This window comes from Cherax quadricarinatus, chromosome 6, assembly GCF_038502225.1.
Source record: "Cherax quadricarinatus isolate ZL_2023a chromosome 6, ASM3850222v1, whole genome shotgun sequence".
Taxonomy (NCBI): Eukaryota; Metazoa; Arthropoda; class Malacostraca; order Decapoda; family Parastacidae; genus Cherax; species Cherax quadricarinatus.
In genome coordinates, this window is record NC_091297.1 from 9,200,844 (window position 1) to 9,226,136 (window position 25,293).

At 37.0% G+C, this 25,293-nt stretch overlaps 1 protein-coding gene across 8 annotated transcripts in view; it reads right to left on the bottom strand.

Annotated features, from left to right (window-relative positions):
• Positions 1-25,293, bottom strand: part of nmo (serine/threonine-protein kinase nemo) — a 758,381-nt gene that overhangs the window by 81,441 nt on the left and 651,647 nt on the right. For 3 of the 8 annotated variants that reach the window (XR_011391086.1, XR_011391085.1, XM_070080136.1), the window contains exon 9: positions 22,901-23,019. Coding sequence is in view for 2 of the 8 variants with exons in the window: in XM_070080136.1 (XP_069936237.1) it covers positions 22,901-23,019 (119 nt within the window). In the remaining 6 variants the exon portion in view is untranslated. The other 5 variants (XR_011391092.1, XR_011391090.1, XR_011391083.1 and 2 more) reach the window with 4 other exon arrangements.

Consider the following 25,293-nt stretch of genomic DNA (forward strand, 5'->3'; position numbering starts at 1 on the left):
AAATGGAAAATCAGCTGACTTGACCAAGTTTGCTGGAAGAACTATATACTAAAAACAATTAAATATTAATTAAACAAGCAAAACAAGAATATAGTCTGAAACATGAGGATGTAAGCTAAATAAAACTAAACCATTAGGTGATAAAATAAGATGATACAATATTTCAATGGTATTAACATATGAATGTATTTGTTAAAAGATGCAGCTAGCTAGGTAAAAAAGAATACAGCAGATGTATGGGCAATGTATGACAGATCTGCATTTTGTACTTCAGAGTGAAATACAAATGCCATGAAGTTATGGATATAGTATTTAGAGTAAGACTATGCTGCTGATTTCTCATGTACAAATATCATGTAGGAATCTTCTCCAACATTCAGACACATACAAGTTCTGAAGGAATCTTTTTCCAACAATGAGCAGCCCACAAGTTCCATACTTTCAACCATCAAAGATATAAGCCTGATGCCTAAAACATTTATTGAAGCAATCTACATATTTTGGCAGTGATATAAATCAAGCCCCCAAACTTCTTCCACTAAGAAACAACACTGACAAGAATGATACTTATCAATACCTATGAAAAAAATAGGAGTACCCATGTAGTAAGAAAATATAAAGAGAAATTATACAAAAAATTGTTTGATTTAAAACTATTGTGTTCGGTGGTGTAAAGACGTGCAACAGGTTGTAAAATAAAGATGACGCAGTACTAGTGCGCCTTAAGAAGAGAATTGTTATTAAGACAAAATTTAAATGACTTATAAAATAAATACCTATAATAATTACAGCATTTTCTTCGTATTAATAAATACTGTATGATACTTTCACAGGAGCTCCAAGGTAAACATTAGTAGAAAAATGTTAGTTAACCCGTAAACGGTCCAAACGTATATATACGTTCTCACTGTTAGTGCCCCAAACGTATATAAACGTTTTATTTTTCCTGCCTTCAAATATGGCACGATTGGCCTGAGATGCTTTGTCAGCATAGAATGGGTCATAACACTCAGTGTGCACTGTATTAAAAAAATCTGGGACCACTTAGTACCTTGTGGGAGCACCAGTTCAAATGGGCGCCAGCTAGAGCAAACAGCGCGGCAAACACCTGGGATTCACTGATTTCATGTAGTATTAACTCTCCCATTTTAAGAGGAAAGTAATGTTGACCCCGAGTATAGTGGCTTTGAGGTGTATGTGGCCATAAGTGGCTGAGGAAATATCAAAAAACCTCGATAATAACCCATGTGCAACACTTGTGCAACACCCTTTCAGAATGTCTTATAACCTATGCCCTAAGTAAAGAGAAACAATTCTGGAACGTAATACTTGTTCAGCAGGCTGGCTGGCTGGCTGATTCACTGGCTGGCCAGCTGGCTGTCCAGCTGCTGGCGGCCTGGCTCTGTTTGTTTGTCTGTTTCTATGTCTATCTCTGTCTGTCTCTGTCTATCTCTTTCTATCTGTCTCACAGGTACACATAAATACAAGTATACATAGTGTAAATTACCTAGGATAACCCAAAAAATCCAGACAAAGTGCTATACTCTGCTTGAAGATATGAGTAAACATGATGACGCAGTCTTGTGGCTCTCTCTGAGACAGAGAGCTAAATGGATAGACAGATAGACAGGGAGCTTGACAGACAGACAAACAGACACTTTTGTGTACCAGCGAAAACAAAGCGAGGGCCGACGCTCATCAAATGTCAACTCTTATCTAATGTTATCTCATCTTATCGCTTCACTGTCAGGGGTGGACTGAGGCTTGTTTTACATGCTTCAAAGGAACTTATTATTACGTACATGTATTATTATTATTCATTTCTTCTTATTATTATTATTTTTTTTTTCAACAAGTCGACCATCTCCCACTGAGGTAGGGTGACCCAAAAAGAAAGAAAATCCCCAAAAAGAAAATACTTTCATCATCATTCAACACTTTCACCTCACTCACACATAATCACTGTTTTTGCAGAGGTGACCTGAATACAACAGTTTATTAGTATATACGAATAAAAATACACAATATATCCCTCCAAACTGCCAATATCCCAAACCCCTCCTTTAGAGTGCAGGCATTGTACTTTCCATTTCCAGTCCAGTTATACAAAATAACCAGTTTCCCTGAATCCCTTCACTAAATATTACTAAATATTATTATTATTATTATTATAATATAATATTATATTATAATATTATTATAATATATGTCCCATTGCTGGGACATATAAATACTTTGTATATATTGCAAGACAATAGTAAATGGCCAAGGCAGGTGTAAATGTCCACTTGTCAGTGTGTTTGTGACAATCTGAGTACAATTTCAATACTTAATACTAGTGTCAGAACAAAGATTGGTTATGAAATGACAAGAACTACAATAAATTGTAATTATCAGAACATAAAAATTATATAAAATAATATGAAAAATAGAAAAAAAGGTATATTGGCAACAATTCTGCAAGCTGCAGGACTTGATGTTGCTGTCACATGACCATTCAGTGCCAACTTCTCGGCCTCATATCTCTGTAAGTACTGACCCTAAATTTTTTTTTTATTCTATAACACTTAGAAAAATGTGCTCTTTATTTTCATAAAAAAAAAAGATTTTTTCATTTTTCAAAATATTCGGGGCACTGGGATAGTGAACGTATATATACGTTTGGACCATTTACGGGTTAAAATACCATAAAACTCAGCATTTTTGTTTCTAAACGCACAAAATTAGAAAAAAATATAATATACAATTCATATAAACAAAATTATATATAAATAAAATACACTACTACAAAAACTAGAATAATAATGAAAGAAATCACAGTACAGTATTTACAAAACATTTTATATTACAGTACTGACATGGACAAATATCTACATCTAAGATGGCTAGGGTCCCTTCAGAAAATTCCCTTCTTGAGAGGGGTGGCTCCAGGATATAGTATCCTGAAGTATTAACCAAACAAAAAAGTGACAAAAACTTAGAAAAAAAAAAAAGCCTATCATATTTACTGAAGATCTGTACATATTGACTTGGTGGACATATACATGAAACAGTCTCCATTTCTTTGCAGTGAAAAACAAAAGAACTGAACTGCATTCAAAGTAGTTAAACTTTAAAAACAATAAAATAATTGCATCCTGTACATCAGATAACACTTTATAAAACAGAACAGACCATGAATTATTTACTATGCTTAAAAATCCACATTTAAATTCACTTTTATATTAAAAAAAGTTTAATGTTCCACCTAGGCATGTATGAACAACATAGAAGCTTTAAATTAATTATGAATACGATTTAGGATGATGTGTAATTAATACTTATAATAAAGTTTTTGTAAATTACAGTATGTATATAGTAAACCTGCATATTAATACTCGAGTGAAGTATGTACACTACAGTCCTGCACAACTGGTTGTATTTATTAATAATTCATATTTTATATTCCATTTTCCACCAATTTAATTACAATAGTAAATTTGATGCATTATAACTAATTTACTTTATACTTACTTAAATTGAAAACAGGCACTGATATTGCAGGAGATTAAAGGCAGTATAAAAGGATGAAGCAAGAGAACAGATGTGAGTGTGAGCTAGAGTGCAAAGATACGTAGTGACCAGTGGTGGAGCCTGTGTACCGTATATCTCCCTTACGCACCCCACACAAGTAAAATTACAATTTTACTGAGCTATATTTGGATTCCATCATGGCTCCTAAGCCCAACAGGTCAAGAAGACAGTCAAAGTGATATTAAATATGAGAATGGGAGTATCAGACATGCCTGCAGCCTCTGTTGGCAGACATTATGATATACTGTGTGAACCCACAGTGCATAGTATAAAGAAAAATGAGCAGAAATTCTAGTATGTGTCAGTGGGGGGTGGGGGGACCTGTTCAACAGATTCTAAAGTGGCATCTTTCGTAAATGACCCCTAACATAGTTAAGACCGAGAAAGGACTAAATTTGTGAATTTAGGACATGCATGAAATGGGTATATGATAAAGTGGCCAGCAGGAGAGGTTAAAACAGTAGTGATACTGTTGTACTGTACTTTAATTACTGGTAAAATTTCATTTAGGAAATGCAAGAACAGGTATGAGATGTGAATTTTTTTCAGTATACGTTGACAACAAGGCAAAGTAAGACTCTTACTCAACTCAAGACCATCAAAGTGGAGGGATGCATACCAGATAAGGTTTTTAGTAGCAATGAGACCATCTAGAAGTTGATTACTAACTGCACATTCCTCTATGAAAACAAAAAATTTGCTGATTCCTTCAAGACTACCAATGACAGGGTGACTTTTCTCTGTTCACATGCTTCAGAGGAACTACAGGATAAAGGCTATCCTGCTGCACCATTTCCTCAACCCCAGGCTCTTAAAAATAAGTTCAGGAGTGTTTTTCAGAGTAATGGAGAGTAACTATAAAAGCCTGATTCAACAAAACTATGTTTCAGGACTGATAGCACAACTTTCTCCCCACAGTGGATGGATAGATAGATCAAAGAAATTTTCACTTAACATCTTCCTTGCAGACAGCATTCCTGCATATCTGAGTGATGTTGGCCAAAATCACCCAAGTATTAGAGTGGAGATCATGCCTGTGAAAGCATCTATACTGTAGTCCTTACATCAAGGGATTACTGTTGCCTTCAAAAGGTACTTAATATCATTTAATTTGTGATGCTCTGTAGATATGATAGACAATGAAGCACCTGCTGTGGAAGTGTGCTGGAAAATTACAATACAGTAGAACACCCGTATCCACGGATTCAGTAGCCACAGTTTCAGTTATCCATGGTTTACTATGGCCCAGAAATAACCCTTAATTTTGTTTAATAATGGCCCCAAAGTGCAAAAGTAGTGATGCTGGCAGTTCTTCAAAGCCTAAGAGAAGCCAAAATGCTTTCCATCAGTGAAAAAATGCTATTCTAGACTTATTTTGCATAATTTATCAATTAAACTCTACCACAGGTATGTATGTAAAGTGAGAGTTGTTACAGTTGCTCTTTACTGATGACACTGTGCTTTTAGGAGATTCTGAAGAGAAGTTGCAGAGCTTGGTTGATGAGTTAGGTAGAGTATGTAAAAGAAGACATTTAAAAGTGAATATGGGAAAGAGTAGGGTGGTGGGGATAACAAAAAATTAGGTAATGAATGATTGGATATCAGATTGGAGGGAGAGAGTATGGAGGAGGTGAATGTATTCAGATATTTGGGAGTGGACGTGTCAGCAGATGGGTCTATGAAAGATGAGGTGAATCATAGAACTGATGAGGGGAAAAAGGTGAGTGGTGCACTGAGGAGTCTATGGAGACAAAGAACTTTGTCCATGGAAGCAAAGAAGGGAATGTGTGAGAGTATAGTTATACCAACACTCTTATATGGGTGCGAAGCATGGGTGGTGAATGTTGCAACAAAGAGGAGATGTCATGTCTGAGAGCAATGTGTGGTGTGAATATAATGCAAAGAATTCTTAGTTTGGAAATTAGGAGGAGGTGCAGGATTACCAAACCTATTATCCAGAGGGCTGAGGGGTTGCTGAGGTGATTCAGACATGTAGAGAGGATGGAACAAAATAGAATGACTTCAAGTGTATAAATCTGTAGTGGAGAGAAGGCGGGGTAGAGGTGGGCCTAGGAATGGTTGGGGGGGGGGGGAAGTAGGCTTTGTGTGTGAGGGGCTTGGACTTCCAGCAAGCATGTGTGAGAGTGTTAGATAGGAGTGAATGGAGACAAATGGTTTTTAGGACTTGAAGTGCTGTTGGAGTGTGAGCAGGGTAATATTCGTGAAGAGATTTAGGGAAACTGGAAGGCCGGACTAGAGTTCTGGAGATGGGAAGTACAACAGTGCATGCACTCTAAAGGGGGGGTGTTAATGTTGCAGTTTTATAACTGTAGTGTAAATGCACCTCTGGCAAGAAAGTGATCGAGTGAATGATGAAAGTTTTTCTTTTTTGGGCCACCCTGCCTTGGTGGGAAACAGCCGATGTGTTAATAAATATTGGAACGTTATCCCTGCAGATACGGGGGTACAATTGTATTATAGACAGCATCATCTACATCAAAGAAGAAATGAATGTGGTGAAGGAATCCACACTCATTGCTTGCTGGAAGTTGTTACCAGAGATAGTGAATGAGTTCGATAGTTTTTTCTAATGTGAGTGAGAAGAATTGTGAGAATGGCACATCAACTTTGGGGAAAAGGATTTCAAGAATATGAGGCAAATGTAGAAAAACAAACTATTTGCATAACAAGACAATATGCTGTCAATGGAGGACACTCAAGAAATGTTAAGAACAAGTTAAGAGGAAGAAAACAGTGAAAATGATGATGTGGCTAAAAGGGGTGAAAACTTGCATTTGTGGTCACAGTGGTGCCTATGCTAACCTTCCTATGGTGTATAAATATACCTAGTTGGATGAATCTTATTGTAGCTAGCTGGCCCAGTGGCTAATGCGTCAGTCTGTAGTTTACGACTCACTAACTGTGAGTTCAAGCCCCACCTGTGGTATGGTTTGAGCAAAATTAGTATGAAATTTTTGTCTTCTGCATGTAATTAATAACTAGCATCATTTCTGGATAAATCTGTTATGGAAGTTAACCCTTTCACTGTCTTTCACATAGATCTGTGTCAGTGACACCAGAGTTGCTCACACAGATCTACATCTAGAACTCAGCTCCCTCAAATAAGCTGTGAGTGGTAAATTTTGACCTAAACATGAGAGAATGGGTCTGTGCAATGAGCAAGCATAATATACATAAAAAATAATCCTGCCCCATGCCTTACATGATGAGAAAAATGCTCCTCTAAACTTGTTATTGATTTACAGTGGTGAATCTGAGGCATCTTCTAGTATGGTTTTCTGGTTTTACTGGCTGTTTTTTGGTATCAATTAACAGAATGGAAAACATACTACTAAAGTACAGATTATTTTAGTCAGTTTCAGACCAGAAGTAGCTTGAAACAGGTTTCAAAGTGGCAGAAATATATTTTTGAAAATTTTTCTGAGGAAGGATAGGGCCTCCCTGCTTTCTCCCCTCCCCCCCCCCATCTGTCTTTTGTGTTTTTACTAGGTTTGCTTCAATTATTGGGACAATTTATACCATGACCAATCATTCTTGGTTATATTTTATTATTTGAGAAATAGGGCAAAATTTTGATTTTTTTGTCTCATGATGGATTCAAAATGAAGGGAAAGTGTAATATAGGAGAGGCTTGGGCACATGATTAATGAACAGAGAAAAAACTGCTTTAGTGAGTGGAATATCTACAGTGCTTATTTTGGACAGTATTTTTAAAGTGAAATTTATTGAATTTTGTTGAAAATTGTCCAAATTACCAACTCTGCACATTATAGGGTAGTTCTGATAGTTGAATGGGCAGTTTTATGTTCAATCGATAAAACAGAAAACAAAATAGCTAAAACTGATGGAAGGCATACTAGCAAAATAGCTAGAAACTGGGTTGAACTGAGTACTGGACTTAAAGTCAGTGAAATCACCAATATGTAAATTGCATCCCACCCACCAACTTTGCACTTCCGTAATTCCATAAATTTTCCATCAAATTTTACATTTTTGGTGTCATTACCTTTAGAAAAAAAATTCTCTACCATTTCATTTTTTTTTTTAAATCACAATCCTGTCAGTACTTTTAATTGCAAGGGTTAAAATGGTGAACAGGAGTTTGAACTTCAAACGAGCAGTGATAGATGCCTTTCCATCCTACAAAAACTCTTAATGATAGTTTCAATATTCAACCAAGCAGAAGGCTATCACAGATTTGTTCACCACAACCAGCACTGAAGCTGCCACCACTACAGCCAGCACTGCAGCTGCCACCACTACAGCCAGCACTGCAGCTGCCACCATCACAGTCAGCACTGAAGATATTATATCCTTTATAGTATAATAATAAGGTATTAAAAGGACCCAATGGAAACAAGTCACTCTGTCTGACATTTTTGGGTTATCCTAGGTTCTCTACACATGCTGCTATGTATGATAATCTATGTAACTGTATTTGTGTATACATGTATCTGAATAAACTTACTTACTTACACCACCACAGCCAGCACTGCAGCTGCCACCACCACAGCCAGCACTTCACTCCCTCTCTTTTCACAAGAGTTCTTGTGAAAACTGGCAAGATCCTGAGCACTGCCTAATGGGAATTAGGTATGGCAGTGATGTGAGCTAGGAGACTAGAGTATTGCACTGTACTAACATTGCTTTTAGTGCTACACAACACTTGTAGCACCAAAATGGTTGCAAGGGAGGAAGACAATGTAAGTATTGTAGAATTACATCACTTTTATTAGTTAATAATTCCAAGGATCAGTGCCCCCATGTCCTAATTATCAGTTAACCTTAGTATCTTTAAAATGTACATGTAAACCTCAGACATAACAGGCAAATAGTGTGAAACAAGTGGCTGGTAATGATGGGTAGAGGAGATTGTTTTACTATTGTGCTAGCAATAACAGACAAATGTAACCAATGGACTTCATTGTTTCTTAACTAACCCAATGGATTTTGCTTTGCATTTCTTAAGTTTGTTATATGGAGGTCCATTAGAGGGAGGGGTTTACTACATAATGCTTTAGTGTTTATGCTTTTGTACACAAATTCAAATGTAAGCTACAGTACAGTATATCATTTTAAAAGAAAATTGTGTTCTAGGTCAAATTATCCTTAATTGTGGAAACTTGCAAGCTCTGAATAAAGTGTTTGAAACTGAATTGAAGAAAGCAATGATGTGGATATATGACAACTATTCTAGCATATGATTATGGTAAGTGACTCATACAAAACAGGAAAAAAATATTGTTAAATGTTCTGTCAGTGATTATTTTGAGCAGGTCGAAGTGACCTAATTACATCCACTTTCACTTTTGTTTAGGTATTTCAACATGAAAGAAATGCACAGGATTTGTTCTTTAAGCCTAACAATGATATAGACAAATTTTCAATGAAATGAAAATGAATTTTATTAGATGGTTGAGGACAGTATTTTGTAAGCTTTTCAGCTGTATCAGAACAGCCATAAATGTAATTCGCTCAAAAGAAGCAACTGTGAAGAACACTGAGATTGTGTGCTAGCATACAGTATTATGACAAAAGCTCACAGGGTCCATGCCAACTAGAAATAAAAAGCTTTTCTACTTTATGGAGCAGTGTTTTTTACATAGTTTTGATATAGTCGAATTATATTAACTCATTATTTTAAAAATCAGCTAAGCTAAATGAAAAGAATGAACCACTACTGTGAAGAATAAAGTGTTGTGATAAATGAAATGATACTACTCAGATTAATGAGTGTTGACGTAATGATAGTTCAAAATATTTTAATGAAATGAAAGAACTGTAGTCACACCAAAAAACTCCTGTAATATCACTTACAAAGAAATATTGCACAAAGTGAGAAATTTCTTCAAGCATGACTAAACTAAACTGACCAACTGTGCCCCATGGTAAATATAAATTATACCTGTACCTTTAAATTGCTAAGTTAATGACAGTACATAAAAAAATTTTATGATTGACTTATAAATTAAAGCACTGTAGTAGGATTGCAGGTATAATTTGGTTACGTTCTACCTCAGTTTGTTTTACTGTAGTTGTATTTCTACTCATAGCTTAGTTTTATTAAGTTTGAAGCCCGTAATACTATATTACATCTCTCGCTAGATTGACACTGAACATACAGGATAGCCAACATTAGTATCAGCCAATGAAAGTTGATGTGTTGAGGTAACTCTGGTGTACACATGTCTTCCCTAGAGACATTCTAGAATTTAACACAGTACATTATATAAAATTTCAACATAAAATTTCCAGTTACATTAAAATTACATACTAAATATAAATGCATAACAACAAATCCTTAACCCCTGAAAAAAAACATGCAATCTAAAAATCACTTACCCAGACACACCACATAGAACAACTTGTTCAGATGCAAAACTAAGATACCTTCATTTTTTTTTTTTCTACAAATGTGAATTATGTCAAAACAACATTGACTGATTTTTTATTATTTTATGCATTAAAATAAATGTATTCATCAATCATCATTCCCCTCCTTCCCAATTTCATTGGTGAAGAAGCACTCATCAGGGCAGGATGGAAAGGTAATACATGAAGAGAGACAGATGAAGATTTACAACATGACATGAAACCTTTTACACTATTGTACTTTCAACATTCACAGCAATATTTTAAAGTTTTTATAGAGTGAGTATAATGTACTTAACCCTTTGACTGTCAAGACTCCAAACCCTGAAGTGTCTCTCTGTGTCGCAAAATATTTGAAAAAAAAAAAAAAAATTATAATTTTTCTTATGAAATGATAGAGAATCTTTTCCCAATGGTAATGACATCAAAAGTACGAAATTTGATGGAAAATTTACGGAATTCTGCTCTCGCGAAGTTAGCAATCTCAGCGATATACATGTATACGCATTGGCGATTTCACCCACTTTGAGCCCTATTTTCAGCCAATTCCATTGTTCCAGTCGACCAAACTCATAGCTATATTTTTAGAACTCCATTTGTTCTATTGACTGAGTACAAGAAACTGCTCATTTACCGATGTCAACTACCCAATAAAGTGGTCAGAAATTGGTAATTTGGCCAATTTCAGGCAAATTAAAAAAGATGCCAATTTCAGAAGTGTCCAGAATAAACAATATAGACATTCGTGGCACTAAAATAACATTTTCTCTGTTCATCAGTCATGTCTTCAGGCCCCTCTTATATTACTCTTTCTTTCTAATTTGAATTTTTATTCACACAAAAAATAGAAGATTTACTGTTGTGCAGACTACTGCATTATTGTAATAATTGTATAAATAACATCAACTCATTTGTGACCGTATATTAGAATGGCTAGTTGGTCACTTACTGGACGGTGAAGTCATTTGTTTACTCTTAAACATTGGCAAAAATCAATCATTTCAGCTACTTTTGAGCTCAATTTCAAGTTCCTTTTCATCATGAAACCAATCAAAGTCATCTCTATTTCTGTAATATGTCTTCCATTCTATCAAATGTGACCAAGAAAACGAGAATACAACCATAAATACTATACAAAAATACACCTCAAATTTGGCGTTTTAATCCAAAAACACGGTCGGAGTTTTTTTTTCTCATTATGCATTGCGTGCTGCAGGATTGCTTTTATACTCTGCACATTGACCACACAGACCCATTCTCTCACATGTGAGCCTACCAGCTTTCTCCTGCTTGATCTGAAGCCACTAGAATTTTGACATATTAATACATCAAAAACACTGGCTCGTAAGACGTATATATACACCGACAATCAAAGGGTACCTTTGATATACCTTTGAAGAATTTCGAGAGTATATCTACTCTCTGAGCCCGGCCATGGGTCAGGCTCGTCTGGTGCTCGCCTGGTCAACCAGGCTGTTGCTGCTGGAGGCCCGCTGCCCCACATATCCATCACAGCCTGGTTGATCTGGCACCTGGTGAAAATACTTGTCTAGTTTCTTCTTGAAGGCTTCAACGCTTGTTCCAGCAGTGTTTCTGATATCTTCTGGTAAGATGTTGAAAAGTCTGGGACCCCGGATGTTGATACAGTGTTCCCTTATCGTCCCCACCGCACCCCTGCTCCTCACTGGGTTTATTTTACACTTCCTCCCATATCTCTCACTCCAGTATGTTGTTATGGCAGTGTGCAGATTTGGGACCAAGCCCTTGAGTACCTTCCAGGTATATATTATCATGTATCTCTCTCTCCTCCGCTGCAATGAGTACATGTTCAAGACTTGCAGGCGTTCCCAGTAGTTTAGGTGCTTTACTGGCTCAATGTGAGCTGTAAACGATCTCTGTATTTGTTCCAGCTCCGATATTTCTCCTGCCCTGAACGGGGTTGTCAGCACTGAGCAATATTCTAAGTGAGGGAGCACTAATGATTTGAAAAGTGTCACCATCGGCATTGTTTCCCTTGTTTTGAAAGTTCTCAATACCCACCCCGTCATCTTCCTGGCTGTCATGATCTTTGTCTTGTTATGGTCTTTAAAAGAAAGGTCTGCTGACATAATTATTCCTAGGTCTTTTACATGTTCCTTACGTTCTATTTGGTGACCCTCTTGAGTTTTGTATATAGTGCTCCTTTTGAGTTCTTCATTCTTTCCATACCTAAGCAGCTGGAACTTATCACCAATGAACGTCATGTTGTTTTCCACTGCCCACTGGAAAACCCTGTTTATGTCTTCCTGTACTTTTTCAGTGTCCTCTACCATACTGACTTTCATGCTTATTTTAGTGTCATCTGCAAATGATGATACAAAAGTGTGCTGGGTGTTTTTGTCTATGTCTGCTATGAGGATGAGGAACAGCAGAGGTGCCAGGACAGTGCCTTGGGGCACTGAGCTTTTGACCTCGCTGATGCTGGATCTTGCCCTGTTCACTAATACTTTTTGTGTTCTGTATGTTAGGAAACTGAAAATCCATCTGCCTCCTTCCCTGTAATGCCCATGGCCTTCATTTTGTGCGCTATCACTCCATGATCGCATTTGTCAAACGCCTTTGCAAAATCTGTGTAAATCACATCTGCGTTTTGGTCGTCTTCCAGTGCCTCCGTAATTCTGTCATAATGGTTCAGCAGCTGTGACAAACATGATCGTCTTGCTCTAAAACCATGCTGGTTCAGGTTATGTTGGTTGTGCTGCTCCATGAAATTTGTAACCTGCCGTCTCATCACTCTTTCGAAGAATTTTATGATGTGAGAGGTTAGGGCTACTGGTCTGTAATTTTTAGCTACTGCTCTACTACCTCCCTTGTGCAAAGGAGCTATGTCTGCACTCTTTAAGGCCTCCGGTATTTCACCTAGATCTAAGCTCTTTCTCCGAAGAATACTGAGGGCTAGTACTAGTGGTACTTTGCACTTCTTTATAAATAGAGCATTCCATGAATCTGGTCCAGGTGCTGAGTGAGTGGGCATGTTTTCCATTTCTTTTTTGAAATCAATGGGATTTGTACTAATGTCAATTAGTTGGTCTGTGTGGCCTTCTTCTGGAGTGAAAAATATTTCTGCATTTTCTACCTTGCTGTCATTTAGTGGGTTGCTGAACACCGACTCATACTGTTCTTTTAGGATTTCACTCATTTCCTGTTCATCGTCAGTATACGAGTCTCCTCTCAGTAGTGGTCCAATTCTACAGGTAGTTCTTAGCTTGGATTTTGCGTAGGAATAAAAATATTTTGGGTTTCTTGCAATATCCTGTATGGCCTTTTGTTCCCTTTGTACTTCTTCTGTGAGGTATGACATCCTAAGTTTTTGCTCTAATTCAGTGATCTCACTGCTAAGTCTATCTTTCCTCTGTTGTAGCATATTTGTGTTTTTAAGCAGTTCAGTAACCTGTTTTCTTCTTCTGTACCATCTATGCTCTCTTTCTATATCTGATCTTCCTCTGGGTTTCCTCAATGGTACATGTTTCATACATACTTTGTATGCTTCTGTATTCAGCTTCTCTAGGCACTGGTGGGGATTTAGGGTGCTCATGTCCGATTTCCAGGGTATGTCTGATAGCTCTTGGTTTATTTTTTCCCAGTTAATTCTATGGTTGTTAAAAATTAAACTTACTGAACATCCCATCTCTAACTTAGCAATGCAGTTTCCTACCCCTGAGTTAATACTAGTTTGAACCTCTATGATGTTATGATCAGAGTAAATAGTTTTGGAAACTGTTATGTCTCTGATCAGTTCCTCGTTGTTTGTGAATATCAAATCCAGGGTATTTTCATTTCTAGTGGGATCAATTACCTGTTGGTTTAAAGAGTACTTTTCACAAAACCTCATTATTTCCCTGGTATGTACCTGTTGAGCCAGGGTGCTTCCCGGGGATATTTCTGGTATAACATTATGTTGTGCCATCTTCCATTTTACATGAGGGAGATTAAAATCTCCAAGGAGTAAAATATTTGGTGTAGGACTTTCTAGCCTATCCAGACAGCTATCTATCTTACTTTACTGATCTGTGAATTCCTCAGCAGTTGCCGATGGTGGTTTGTATAATAGGATAATTACCAAATTCCTATTTTCAACTTTAATGCCTAGAATTTCTACTCTATCATTCATAGAATTCAGCACTTCTGTACAACAGAAAGTATCCTTTACATAGATTCCTACTTTATATAGATTCCTACATAAAGTGTCCTAAAAAGAAATTATTGTTCATTCACCCCCTCTTAAACAACTGATTGCATTCGTTCAGTTACACTGAAAGTTCAAACCAACAATTTTGTTCTTTTTTGTTTAATTCGTTGCTGCAAAAATTTCACAAAACTACAACAGGCCCTAAATGCCCTATTTTGGATCTCTCTGAAAAACTGAAATTGTGACTGACTCCAAAATTATTCTGTAACTGGATGGACTTTGTTTTGTTTGGGTCCATCATGTTCAGAACTGTCTTTGCTGAACAGTGTTGACCATTTAGATGCTGTGTTTCAGTACTTAAGCAATTGTAGACCACATTATACCTCCAAAATGCCATAGAACAGTATAATGCAACATTTTATATAAAAAGGAAGTAGGTTTCCCCTGATAGAAAGTAGAATGAGGATATGCTGTAATGTGTGCACAGGAGAGAGATAGTCACAAGAACACTGTAAGAAAATAAATCATAAAGCTGGCATGTCAACCGTTTATGATATAGTGGCCTAAAAAGATAAATTCTTTTAAGCTCTATTCAGACATACACACATTGTGTCATGAAGGCTCTAGAACATAGAAAAAGCCTATCCAACCTAAATTTTAACATTTTGGTAAGGTTATATATGAGCACTGTAAAGAGAAGAGAGAGGCTGAAAGCATGGTTAAGTGATAGTACTGTATGTGTGAGAATTTTTTTTTAAACAAAACAAGGAAATTAAATAAACATATACAGTAAGTGTGGGGGAGGTACGTGAGGCATTACGTAGAATGAAAGGGGGTAAAGCAGCTGGAACTGATGGGATCATGACAGAAATGTTAAAAGCAGGGGGGGATATAGTGTTGGAGTGGTTGGTACTTTTGTTTAATAAATGTATGAAAGAGGGGAAGGTACCTAGGGATTGGCGGAGAGCATGTATAGTCCCTTTATATAAAGGGAAAGGGGACAAAAGAGATTGTAAAAATTATAGAGGAATAAGTTTACTGAGTATACCAGGAAAAGTATACGGTAGGGTTATAATTGAAAGAATTAGAGGTAAGACAGAATGTAGGATTGCGGATGAGCAAGGAGGCTTCAGAGTGGGTAGGGGATGTGTAGATCAAGTGTTTACATTGAAGCATATATGTGAACAGTATTTAGATAAAGGTAGGGAAGTTTTTATTGCATTTATGGATTTAGAAAAGGCATATGATAGAGTGGATAGAGGAGCAATGTGGCAGATGTTGCAAGTATATGGAATAGGTGGTAAGTTACTAAATGCTGTAAAGAGCTTTTATGAGGATAGTGAGGCTCAGGTTAGGGTGTGTAGAAGAGAGGGAGAATACTTCCCGGTAAAAGTAGGTCTTAGACAGGGATGTGTAATGTCACCATGGTTGTTTAATATATTTATAGATGGGGTTGTAAAAGAAGTAAATACTAGGGTGTTCGGGAGAGGGGTGGGATTAAATTATGGGGAATCAAATTCAAAATGGGAATTGACACAGTTACTTTTTGCTGATGATACTGTGCTTATGGGAGATTCTAAAGAAAAATTGCAAAGGTTAGTGGATGAGTTTGAGAATGTGTGTAAAGGTAGAAAGTTGAAAGTGAACATAGAAAAGAGTAAGGTGATGAGGGTATCAAATGATTTAGATAAAGAAAAATTTGATATCAAATTGGGGAGGAGGAGTATGGAAGAAGTGAATGTTTTCAGATACTTAGGAGTTGACGTGTCGGCGGATGGATTTATGAAGGATGAGGTTAATCATAGAATTGATGAGGGAAAAAAGGTGAGTGATGCGTTGAGGTATATGTGGAGTCAAAAAACGTTATCTATGGAGGCAAAGAAGGGAATGTATGAAAGTATAGTAGTACCAACACTCTTATATGGATGTGAAGCTTGGGTGGTAAATGCAGCAGCGAGGAGACGGTTGGAGGCAGTGGAGATGTCCTGTCTAAGGGCAATGTGTGGTGTAAATATTATGCAGAAAATTCGGAGTGTGGAAATTAGGAGAAGGTGTGGAGTTAATAAAAGCATTAGTCAGAGGGCAGAAGAGGGGTTGTTGAGGTGGTTTGGTCATTTAGAGAGAATGGATCAAAGTAGAATGACATGGAAAGCATATAAATCTATAGGGGAAGGAAAGAGGGGTAGGGGTCGTCCTCGAAAGGGTTGGAAAGAGGGGGTAAAGGAGGTTTTGTGGGTGAGGGGCTTGGACTTCCAGCAAGCGTGCATGAGCGTGTTAGATAGGAGTGAATGGAGACGAATGATACTTGGGACCTGACGATCTGTTGGAGTGTGAGCAGGGTAATATTTAGTGAAGGGATTCAGGGAAACCGGTTATTTTCATATAGTCGGACTTGAGTCCTGGAAATGGGAAGTACAATGCCTGCACTTTAAAGGAGGGGTTTGGGATATTGGCAGTTTGGAGGGATATGTTGTGTATCTCTATACATATATGCTTCTAAACTGTTGTATTCTGAGCACCTCTGCAAAAGCAGTGATAATGTGTGAGTGTGGTGAAAGTGTTGAATGATGATGAAAGTATTTTCTTTTTGGGGATTTTCTTTCTTTTTTTTTTTTGGGTCACCCTGCCTCGGTGGGAGACGACCGACTTGTTGAAAAAAAAAAAAAAAATACAGTAGGACCATCCACCATATCTGTGGGTCTGGTTTCCACAGTTTCAGTTATCTGTGGTTTACCATGGTCCAAAAATTACCCTTAATTTTGCTTAATAATGACACCAAAGTGCAAAAGTAGTGATAGTGACAGTTCTTCAAAGCCTAAGAGAAGCCACGAAGTGCTAATTCTCGGCATATTGTGATAATTTATCAATTAAACTTTATCATAAATACGTATGTATGTAAACAAACAATACTTAAATATAGGGTTTGCTACTATCCACGTTTTGGGTATCCGCGTTAGGTCTTGGAACGTATCCCCAGCAGATATGGGGGACTACTGTATTGTCTCACTCAGTTCACTACATAATTTCAAATTCAGGCATGGAATTAGAAAATTGTTATTAGCAGTGAGAAAAATGGTCTGTTGACACATACTGAAATAATGTACGAGATGTTGTGCAGCAGAAAAGAATTCAAGCAATGGAGAAAAGCACAGGTATGGGGAGGATGGAGCTATGAAGCTCAAGTTACCATACTTTGTTATGGAACTCCGAGCCTAACTTACAGCTACAAAAGCCAATATTTACACATTCTCACAAGCAGACAAAACCTTAAGGAATGAATTCACTGACTAAGCTGGACTTTGGTCATGGTAGTGTTTATTCTTTTCTGCCATGCAATGCCTTATACACAGTACTAACAGAAATATTTTCAGTGATTTAGTGAAACATGATACACAAGATCATAGTGACAACCACTCACAAGTAATCCAGTCAAATCTACCAACATTACATTAATGTTGCTGCATCAAAGTGTAATGAACAAAGGGTGAGAAAAACCACATGGAGACACAATGAAGAATAATTGTATGCATATTTCAACCTCCAAATAAAGAGGACCACAGCTGGAGGTCAAAATATAAAGACAACTATTTTTCCTTGTTTTTGTCTTCATATGGGTTTTTCTCTTCTACCAGCAGTACACTGACTCCTGCACCACTGAAATTTCTATTAAAAACTATATACTATCTACAACTGGGAGCAAGGGGGTAGTAATCCCTCCTTTATGAATTATTAAAGTTAAAAAAAAAAAAATTCGTTTTTCTTTTTAGGTCACTCTGCCTTGGTAAGACATGGCCGGTTTTTTGAAAAAAAAAAAAAAAAATATTTACAACTGCCATGCCCTTCAAATATGGAACAAAGCATGATTTTGGTAAGTACAGACAAGCCTCATTTAATACTGAGTCAGTTCTCAAAAAGGCAAATTTCAGAGGTAACTCTGAAAGAGGTTCCCTTTCCACTTGAACTATATCTCAAAAAAATCATAAGTAGTTCCATATACATAATTGTTGTGCATATTTTGAATAAAAATGTATACTGTATGTTATAAAACATTTAATTAATACTCACCCAAAATGCGTTGATATCTTGCATTTCATGTCATAGCGTTGAAAGGTGAAGATTTGGAGTTAGTTGGTGGGTGTGAGAGTGACAAATTCATCCGCCTTTTCGTCTGCTGATGAAGTTGAAGGAGGACTCCTGTTTGGAGTTGCATGACTTGTAGAGGGGTGTTGAGATGAATCAACCTCTTCATCTGAGGTATCTGAAGGATGACGACTCCTGTTTGGAGTTGCACGACTTGTAGAGAGGAGGCTGGCAGTGGAATACTTATCTACTGATGTTTCTAATGCTCAGGCTTCCTTTTTTCTGTAAATTCTCATGTAACACTGAATTGATTGCTGAAACTCCTCAGTGACTCTACAGCTATGTGATCAATTTAGATCAAATTCTGTAAAGGATGCCATGGCCAACTCTATGATCTTGATAACCTCTTGACAGCCTCAGCATAATAAATTTGATGAGAGGAAGTCTAATTTCAGAATTAGCCACATTTAGTGATTATGCTCCCTCATACTGAAACTGCATCATCTTCCAATTAAAATGGTCTTCTCCACCTCCATGCAACATCTCCAAAGTAGCCTCATTAATTTCTTCTAGCCCAATTTGTCTCGAGATCAACAATCTTTCTCATCATTTCTGAAACTACATCAAAGCCACTGAAGTCATGTACACATTCAGGCCAGAGATTTCTCCATGCAGTATTCAACGTGATCTCTTTCCATGATGATGTAACCTTACCAGGAATCTTTTAATGTTGACTTAGCCGGATTTTGTTCATAAATGAGTCTATAGCATTTCGATCCAGTAGTCGAACTAAGGATAAAATGTTCTGTACAGAAACTCAGCTTTAACTAGTTTTAAAATATCACCCAAACAAACACCATAGTCCGAGAAATGCTTGCTTTGGTGATGCTACTTTACAGTTTGTTCCACTCATCTACAACTCTACTGCCAAACCAATGCTTTCCTATATCCCTTGTTTTATGGTAATGTGAACTATATTATTCATCCTTCCCTCATTTGCAACAGCCAGGCAAAATATATATAGTAAACCATTCTTCCAACATAGTTATTCAAGCTGTCTTCTTTGTGCACAATATTACAGACAAGCTATTTTTGGTGTTTATGCATGGCATACTAACTAGGACTTAAACTTAAAATCTTCAGCTGCATTGCCCATTTAAGAAGCTTTAGGAGATCCTTTTAACCTGGAAACACTTTTCAAAGCAGTGGATAAAATGGCTCTTTCTGGTATTTTCCAAAAAACTCAATTTCATCAGAATTAAAGACCTGTTCAGATGTGTGCTTTCCTTCCTTAATCTTATTAATATGGCTTCACTGCAAGCAATTGCAGCCTTACCATATATTGTAACAGTATTCATTTGGATATGCTGCTTAAATCTGTAAAACCACCTTGAACTAGCACTGTTGAACTCCCACCATGTTTTTATTTTTTTTTAAATTACTCTGCAAACAATTTGCCATCTCCATAATTCTCTACCTATTCCCTAGGATGTACTTCAGGTTATGTACCTTGATCCAAACACTTAACAGTTCCTCCATACTATCCAGTAAATTATGTAACATTAATATAGAAGTAGTTCTTGGTATAGCAGATTTAGCACAGGCTAGAATTTTATCCCTTTTGGACATGAACTGTGGCTACAATTGTTGAAGCAAAACCAGGGGCTTAAGTGGTTTTAAAGCCTTTTTCTCTACCTTCAAAGGGGCATATAAAATAAATTTGTTCTCTAAAGAACCGGCAATGGTTTTTTGTACTTTTGCACTACTACTTCTTTAACACTCAATAAATATTTGGAACTCATCCTAAATGCTGCTATATGTAAGCTAACTTTGAAATTGGCAGGTCACATGGTGCACACACAATGCCACCAAATGAGGCAAATTGTATAACCCAAGGCTCACTATATAGTGAGCCATAACCTTCCCTTTGCTTAATTTCTACCATCAGAGCCCACTGCTGCAATATCCCACTTTCCACTCCTAATCTCTTCCCAGCTGCAAGCTACCCCATCCCGTGTGCTATTGACAAGTATTTTAGACAAGACAAGGTGAAATTATTCAAAAAACTTGATTCATACAAAATTGTATATGTAAGCCATGTGAAATTACGCTTACCCATTGGAAGAGAAATAAGAAAGGAAGAAAGCAAATCTATAGCTATCTATTTGTAGCTACAGAAGTGAAGATAAGCCTGTAGTGTCCTAGCTACAGCATTTAATCCATTATACAACTCTTTTTTTTTAAATTTCCAGTGGTTGTAGCACTTACTATTTCCTCTTGTTATCCATGTCATTATTCTACCTCTCTATGAAGAGCTGTCTAATATTCTTTTGGTACATCTTCTTCCTTAAAGAATAAAAAGGCACAATACCATGAAGAGCTGTCTAATATTCTTTTGGTACATCTTCTTCCTTAAAGAATAAAAAGGCATAATACCATGTCTGGAACAATACACAAATAACCCACACATAAGAGAAAACATGTGATAATTTTTGACCATTAACTAGTCACAAAAATAAAACATTTATATATATTTGGGGCACTAGCGGTAAGAACGTATATACGTATACGTTTGGACCGTTTACGGGTTAAGAACTAAAGAATCAAAAAGTAAGTGTTCAAGAATGAAAACATTCAGTATTAGCAGAGGCAGGTTTGATGGGTATGAGACGAGTCATAAAAAGAATAACCTTAATAAAATTGGCAAGGTAGCCAGTGTTGACACATAAGCAGCAATTAATTTTCAGAATATGTTCCTGAAATCAATAAAAGGTGGCTACACTTCAAATGTTTACTACTGATGAATCTTATATTAGAAGAAAATCCCAGAAAAAATCTTTATATCTGCTGAAAAGAAGCATTTTCAAGATTTTAAGACTTCTAGGGAGTGTCTTGTGCTCCTGGACATTTTAAGTCTAAGTTAGTTAATCATTCTGAAACAGCAATTTTGTAGTGTTCTGGTGCTCAAACTAGAAAGCCTGGGTAACCAAGAATATCTGAAGATTGGTTTACTAAGTATTTCTCTATAACTGTTGCAACATACTGTGTCAAAAGCATCACTGCCTACTGAATAATTTTATAGGTCATTTAATTACTTTGATATTTCAAAATTTATTTGGGTCAAGTTAATCCTCAAAACATGTTTTTGTTGATTCCACCAATGGATGAAAATTTTCTAGCCTCATTTATGCTTTATTATACAGAACTAGACAATTTCTGTCTCAGTTTATCACCAGACAGACCCACTGAGCAAATATTAAAGAAATTCTGGCAAAGTTACACCATCACAGAAGTAATTTGCAACAGCAGTAACTCATGGAAAGAAGTAACATTTGCTACAATGCGATGAGAATGGGGTAATGACATCAGTAGTTTCAATGAAGCTTCAACAATTATGATCAATACCAATCAGCTTTCACAGAACTTCTGTTGAGCAATTTCACAAGAGGCAGGTATTGCTTTAGCAGCCTGTGATCGGACAGTACACTTCATTCTCGTTTATACTGAAGGTAGCTACTCAGTGGAAAGGCCTTTATTGTATGCCTGCAACACTTCCTCTAGTGGCGAGTTGAAAGCCACTGTAGCTGCAGTACAAACAAGAATGAGGTGCAATGCTAGATAAAAAGGCTGTTGAAGGAACATCTGCCATTTATGAAATCACTCAACAGAGGTTATTAGAGACTGTCACAGAAGTAATAATAACAATCTTTACAAAATGAGGCAACCATACATTCAGCTGTTGGAGTTGCTGAGCGATTTAACAGCAATCTTCTCTACTCCATGAAGCTGAATAGAGGACAAAACAAAAAAAAGGGGGGCGAGCTTTACAAACATCAGTAGAGTATTTTTCCTTCAAGTTTGGTAGTCACACACCAGAACAGGAGCTCTCGTCCTTCAGCTTCATCATCAGATGAAGAGGTGGCTGATTCCCCCATCTCCCACCAACCTACTAACACCAAACCCTATCACCTTTCAACACCAAAATACAATATGCTGCATTCTGATGAATATTTGGCAAGTGTAAAACTCTTATTTATAATACTGTATACTGCATTTGTAATTGAATGTAGGGCCATATATTTTTCTGCTCAAACTAGTACACCTATATGTTTCCCCACCTTAAATCTTGGCTTTCAAGAATATACCACCAAAGTTCAGCGAGGTTTGCCTGTTACATGCAAATTAATTACATAATATTAAGTAACATTTTTCATCTACTCAAATGAACTCAAGGAATAATCACACCAGTACTCATCACAAACTTCAGTTACTGAGAGAGGATTAGTAACAAAAAAAAAAAAAAAAAAAAAAAAAAAAAAAAAAAAAAAAAAAAAAAAAAAAAAAGGCACTCCAGAGATTGGGAAAAGAGAGGTGGACATTACAGGTACTGATAAGAGGGAGGGAGGGAGAGAGAGGGCCTGGGAAAGAGGATGATTCAGGGGTTAAAAGTCAATAAATATGCAACCACTTACTGGATAACTAACTGTCGAACTAGTGCATCTGAAGAAATTGCTTCTGTGTAAAATTATACAAAAATATCCTCACACAGGCAGAAATTTCTACACAGAAGAATGACATGTCTATTAAGATTCATTCTAAGACAATTACTTTAAAGGTTTACAAGAATAACTACAGCAACTATGGACAATTCCTGCTTATATTTGTGAATTATAAGCTCAAGCTAACCTGGCAAAGCTCTTGTATGCTGCAGACATTGGGTTGATACACAGAGGAACACGGTCGCGTGCTAAGTGACTCATGATGAACTTGTGCAGACGATCTTTCACCTGTGACATTGATCGTAACTGCCAAAACAAAAATAAGGAATAATGATTATTTTTTAATTATTATGGATAGTCAGTGATAATTTACGAACAATAAAAATCATATACAGTTTATCTATCCACTAGAGTATATGTAACATTTATCCATCAAGGATTACAATTTCATCTTTCTTTCTGTCTCAATTATTATGGGATCTTTTACTTATGTGCTCCTTTTCCAGGACTGCTAAGTAAAAAAGTAATCAAGGAAGATGCTGTACGAACTTAAGAACTGCAATACTAAGTGTGGAATATTTGTGAATTAAGCTGATAAAATTTAATACATTATAAAAAGTGTACATTTTTTATATCTCTTTCTGCTATGGAGTTCTGAAAGGCCCGGTAAGAATTACTGTACATATGCACCTGGAAAAGTGAAAAGTGTACAGGATAGAGAGAAATTTTGGGAGATGTTAAGTGAGTGCATGGGGAGTTTTGAACCAAGCGAGGGTACTCGTGGTGGAGACCTAACCGCTAAAGTGGGCAAAAACTATTGTAGAGGGAGTAGTAGGTAAGTTTGGGGTGCCAGGGGGAAACTGAAAATGGGGAGCCTTTAATTGAATTATGTATAGAAAGAGGTTTGATAATAAGTAACAAAAATTTTAAGAAAAAGAGGATAAATAAGTATACAAGATACAATATAGCACATAATGAAAGTAGCTTGTTAGATTATGTAATGGTGGATAAAAGGTTGATGGGTAGACTTCAGGATGTGCATGTTTATAAAGGGGCAACAGATACTATATCGGATCATTATTTACTTGTAGCTACAGTTAGGGTAAGAGGTAGATAGAGTAAAAAGAAAACGGCAACAGCAAATAAGAGAGAGGCGAAAGTTTTTAAATTAACAGAGGAGGACGTTAGTGTAAGATATAAGCAACTATTCCTAGGTAGTAGGCTGGTAGACAGCAACCGCCCAGGGAGGTACTACCGTCCTGCCAAGTGAGTGAAAGACGAAAGCCTGTAATTGTTTTACATGATGGTAGGATTGCTGGTGTCCTTTTTTCTGTTTCATAAACATGCAAGATTTCAGGTACGTCTTGTTACTTCTACTTACACTTAGGTCACACTGCACATACATGTACAAGCATATATATACATACCCCTCTAGGTTTTCTTCTATTTTCTTTCCAGTTCTTGTTCTTGTCTTTTTTTTTTCTTCAACAAGTCGGCCGTCTCCTACCGAGGCAGGGTGACTCAAAAAGAAAGAAAATCTCCAAAAAGAAAATACTTTCATCATCATTCAACACTTTCACCTCACTTGCACATAATCACTGTTTTTGCAGAGGTGCTCAGAACACAACAGTTTAGAAGCATATACATATAAAGATACACAACATATCCCTCCAAACTGCTAATATCCCGAACCCCTCCTTTAGAGTGCAGGCATTGTACTTCCCATTTCCAGGACTCAAGCCTGGCTATATAAAAATACTAACCGGTTTCCCTGAATCCCTTCACTAAATATTACCCTGCTCACATTCCAACAGATCGTCAGGTCCCAAATACCATTCGTCTCCATTCACTCCTATCGAACATGCTCATGCACGCCTGCTGGAAGTCCAAGCCCCTCGCCCACAAAACCTCCCTTACCCCTTCCTTCCAACCTTTTCAAGGACGACCCCTGCCCCGCCTTCCTTCTCCTACAGATTTAAATGCTCTCCATGTCATTCTACTTTGATCCATTCTCTCTAAATGACCAAACCACCTCAACAACCTCTCTTCAGCCCTCTGACTAATACTTTTATTAACTCCACATCTTCTCCTAATTTCCACACTCCGAATTTTCTGCATAATATTTACACCACACATTGCCCTTAGACAGAACATCTCCACTGCCTCCAACCGCCTCCTCGCTGCTGCATTCACAACCCAAGCTTCACACCCATATGAGAGTGTTGGTACTACTATACTTTCATACATTCCCTTCTTTGCCTCCATAGATAACGTTTTTTGACTCCACATATACCTCAACGCACCACTCACCTTTTTTCCCTCATCAATTCTATGATTAACCTCATCCTTCATAAACCCACCCGCCGACACGTCAACTCCCAAATATCTGAAAACATTCACTTCTTCCATACTCCTCCTCCCCAATTTGATATCCAATTTTTCTTTATCTAAATCATTTGATACCCTCATCACCTTACTCTTTTCTATGTTCACTTTCGACTTTCTACCTTTACACACACACTCCCAAACTCATCCACTAACCTTTGCAATTTTTCTTTAGAATCTCCCATAAGCACAGTA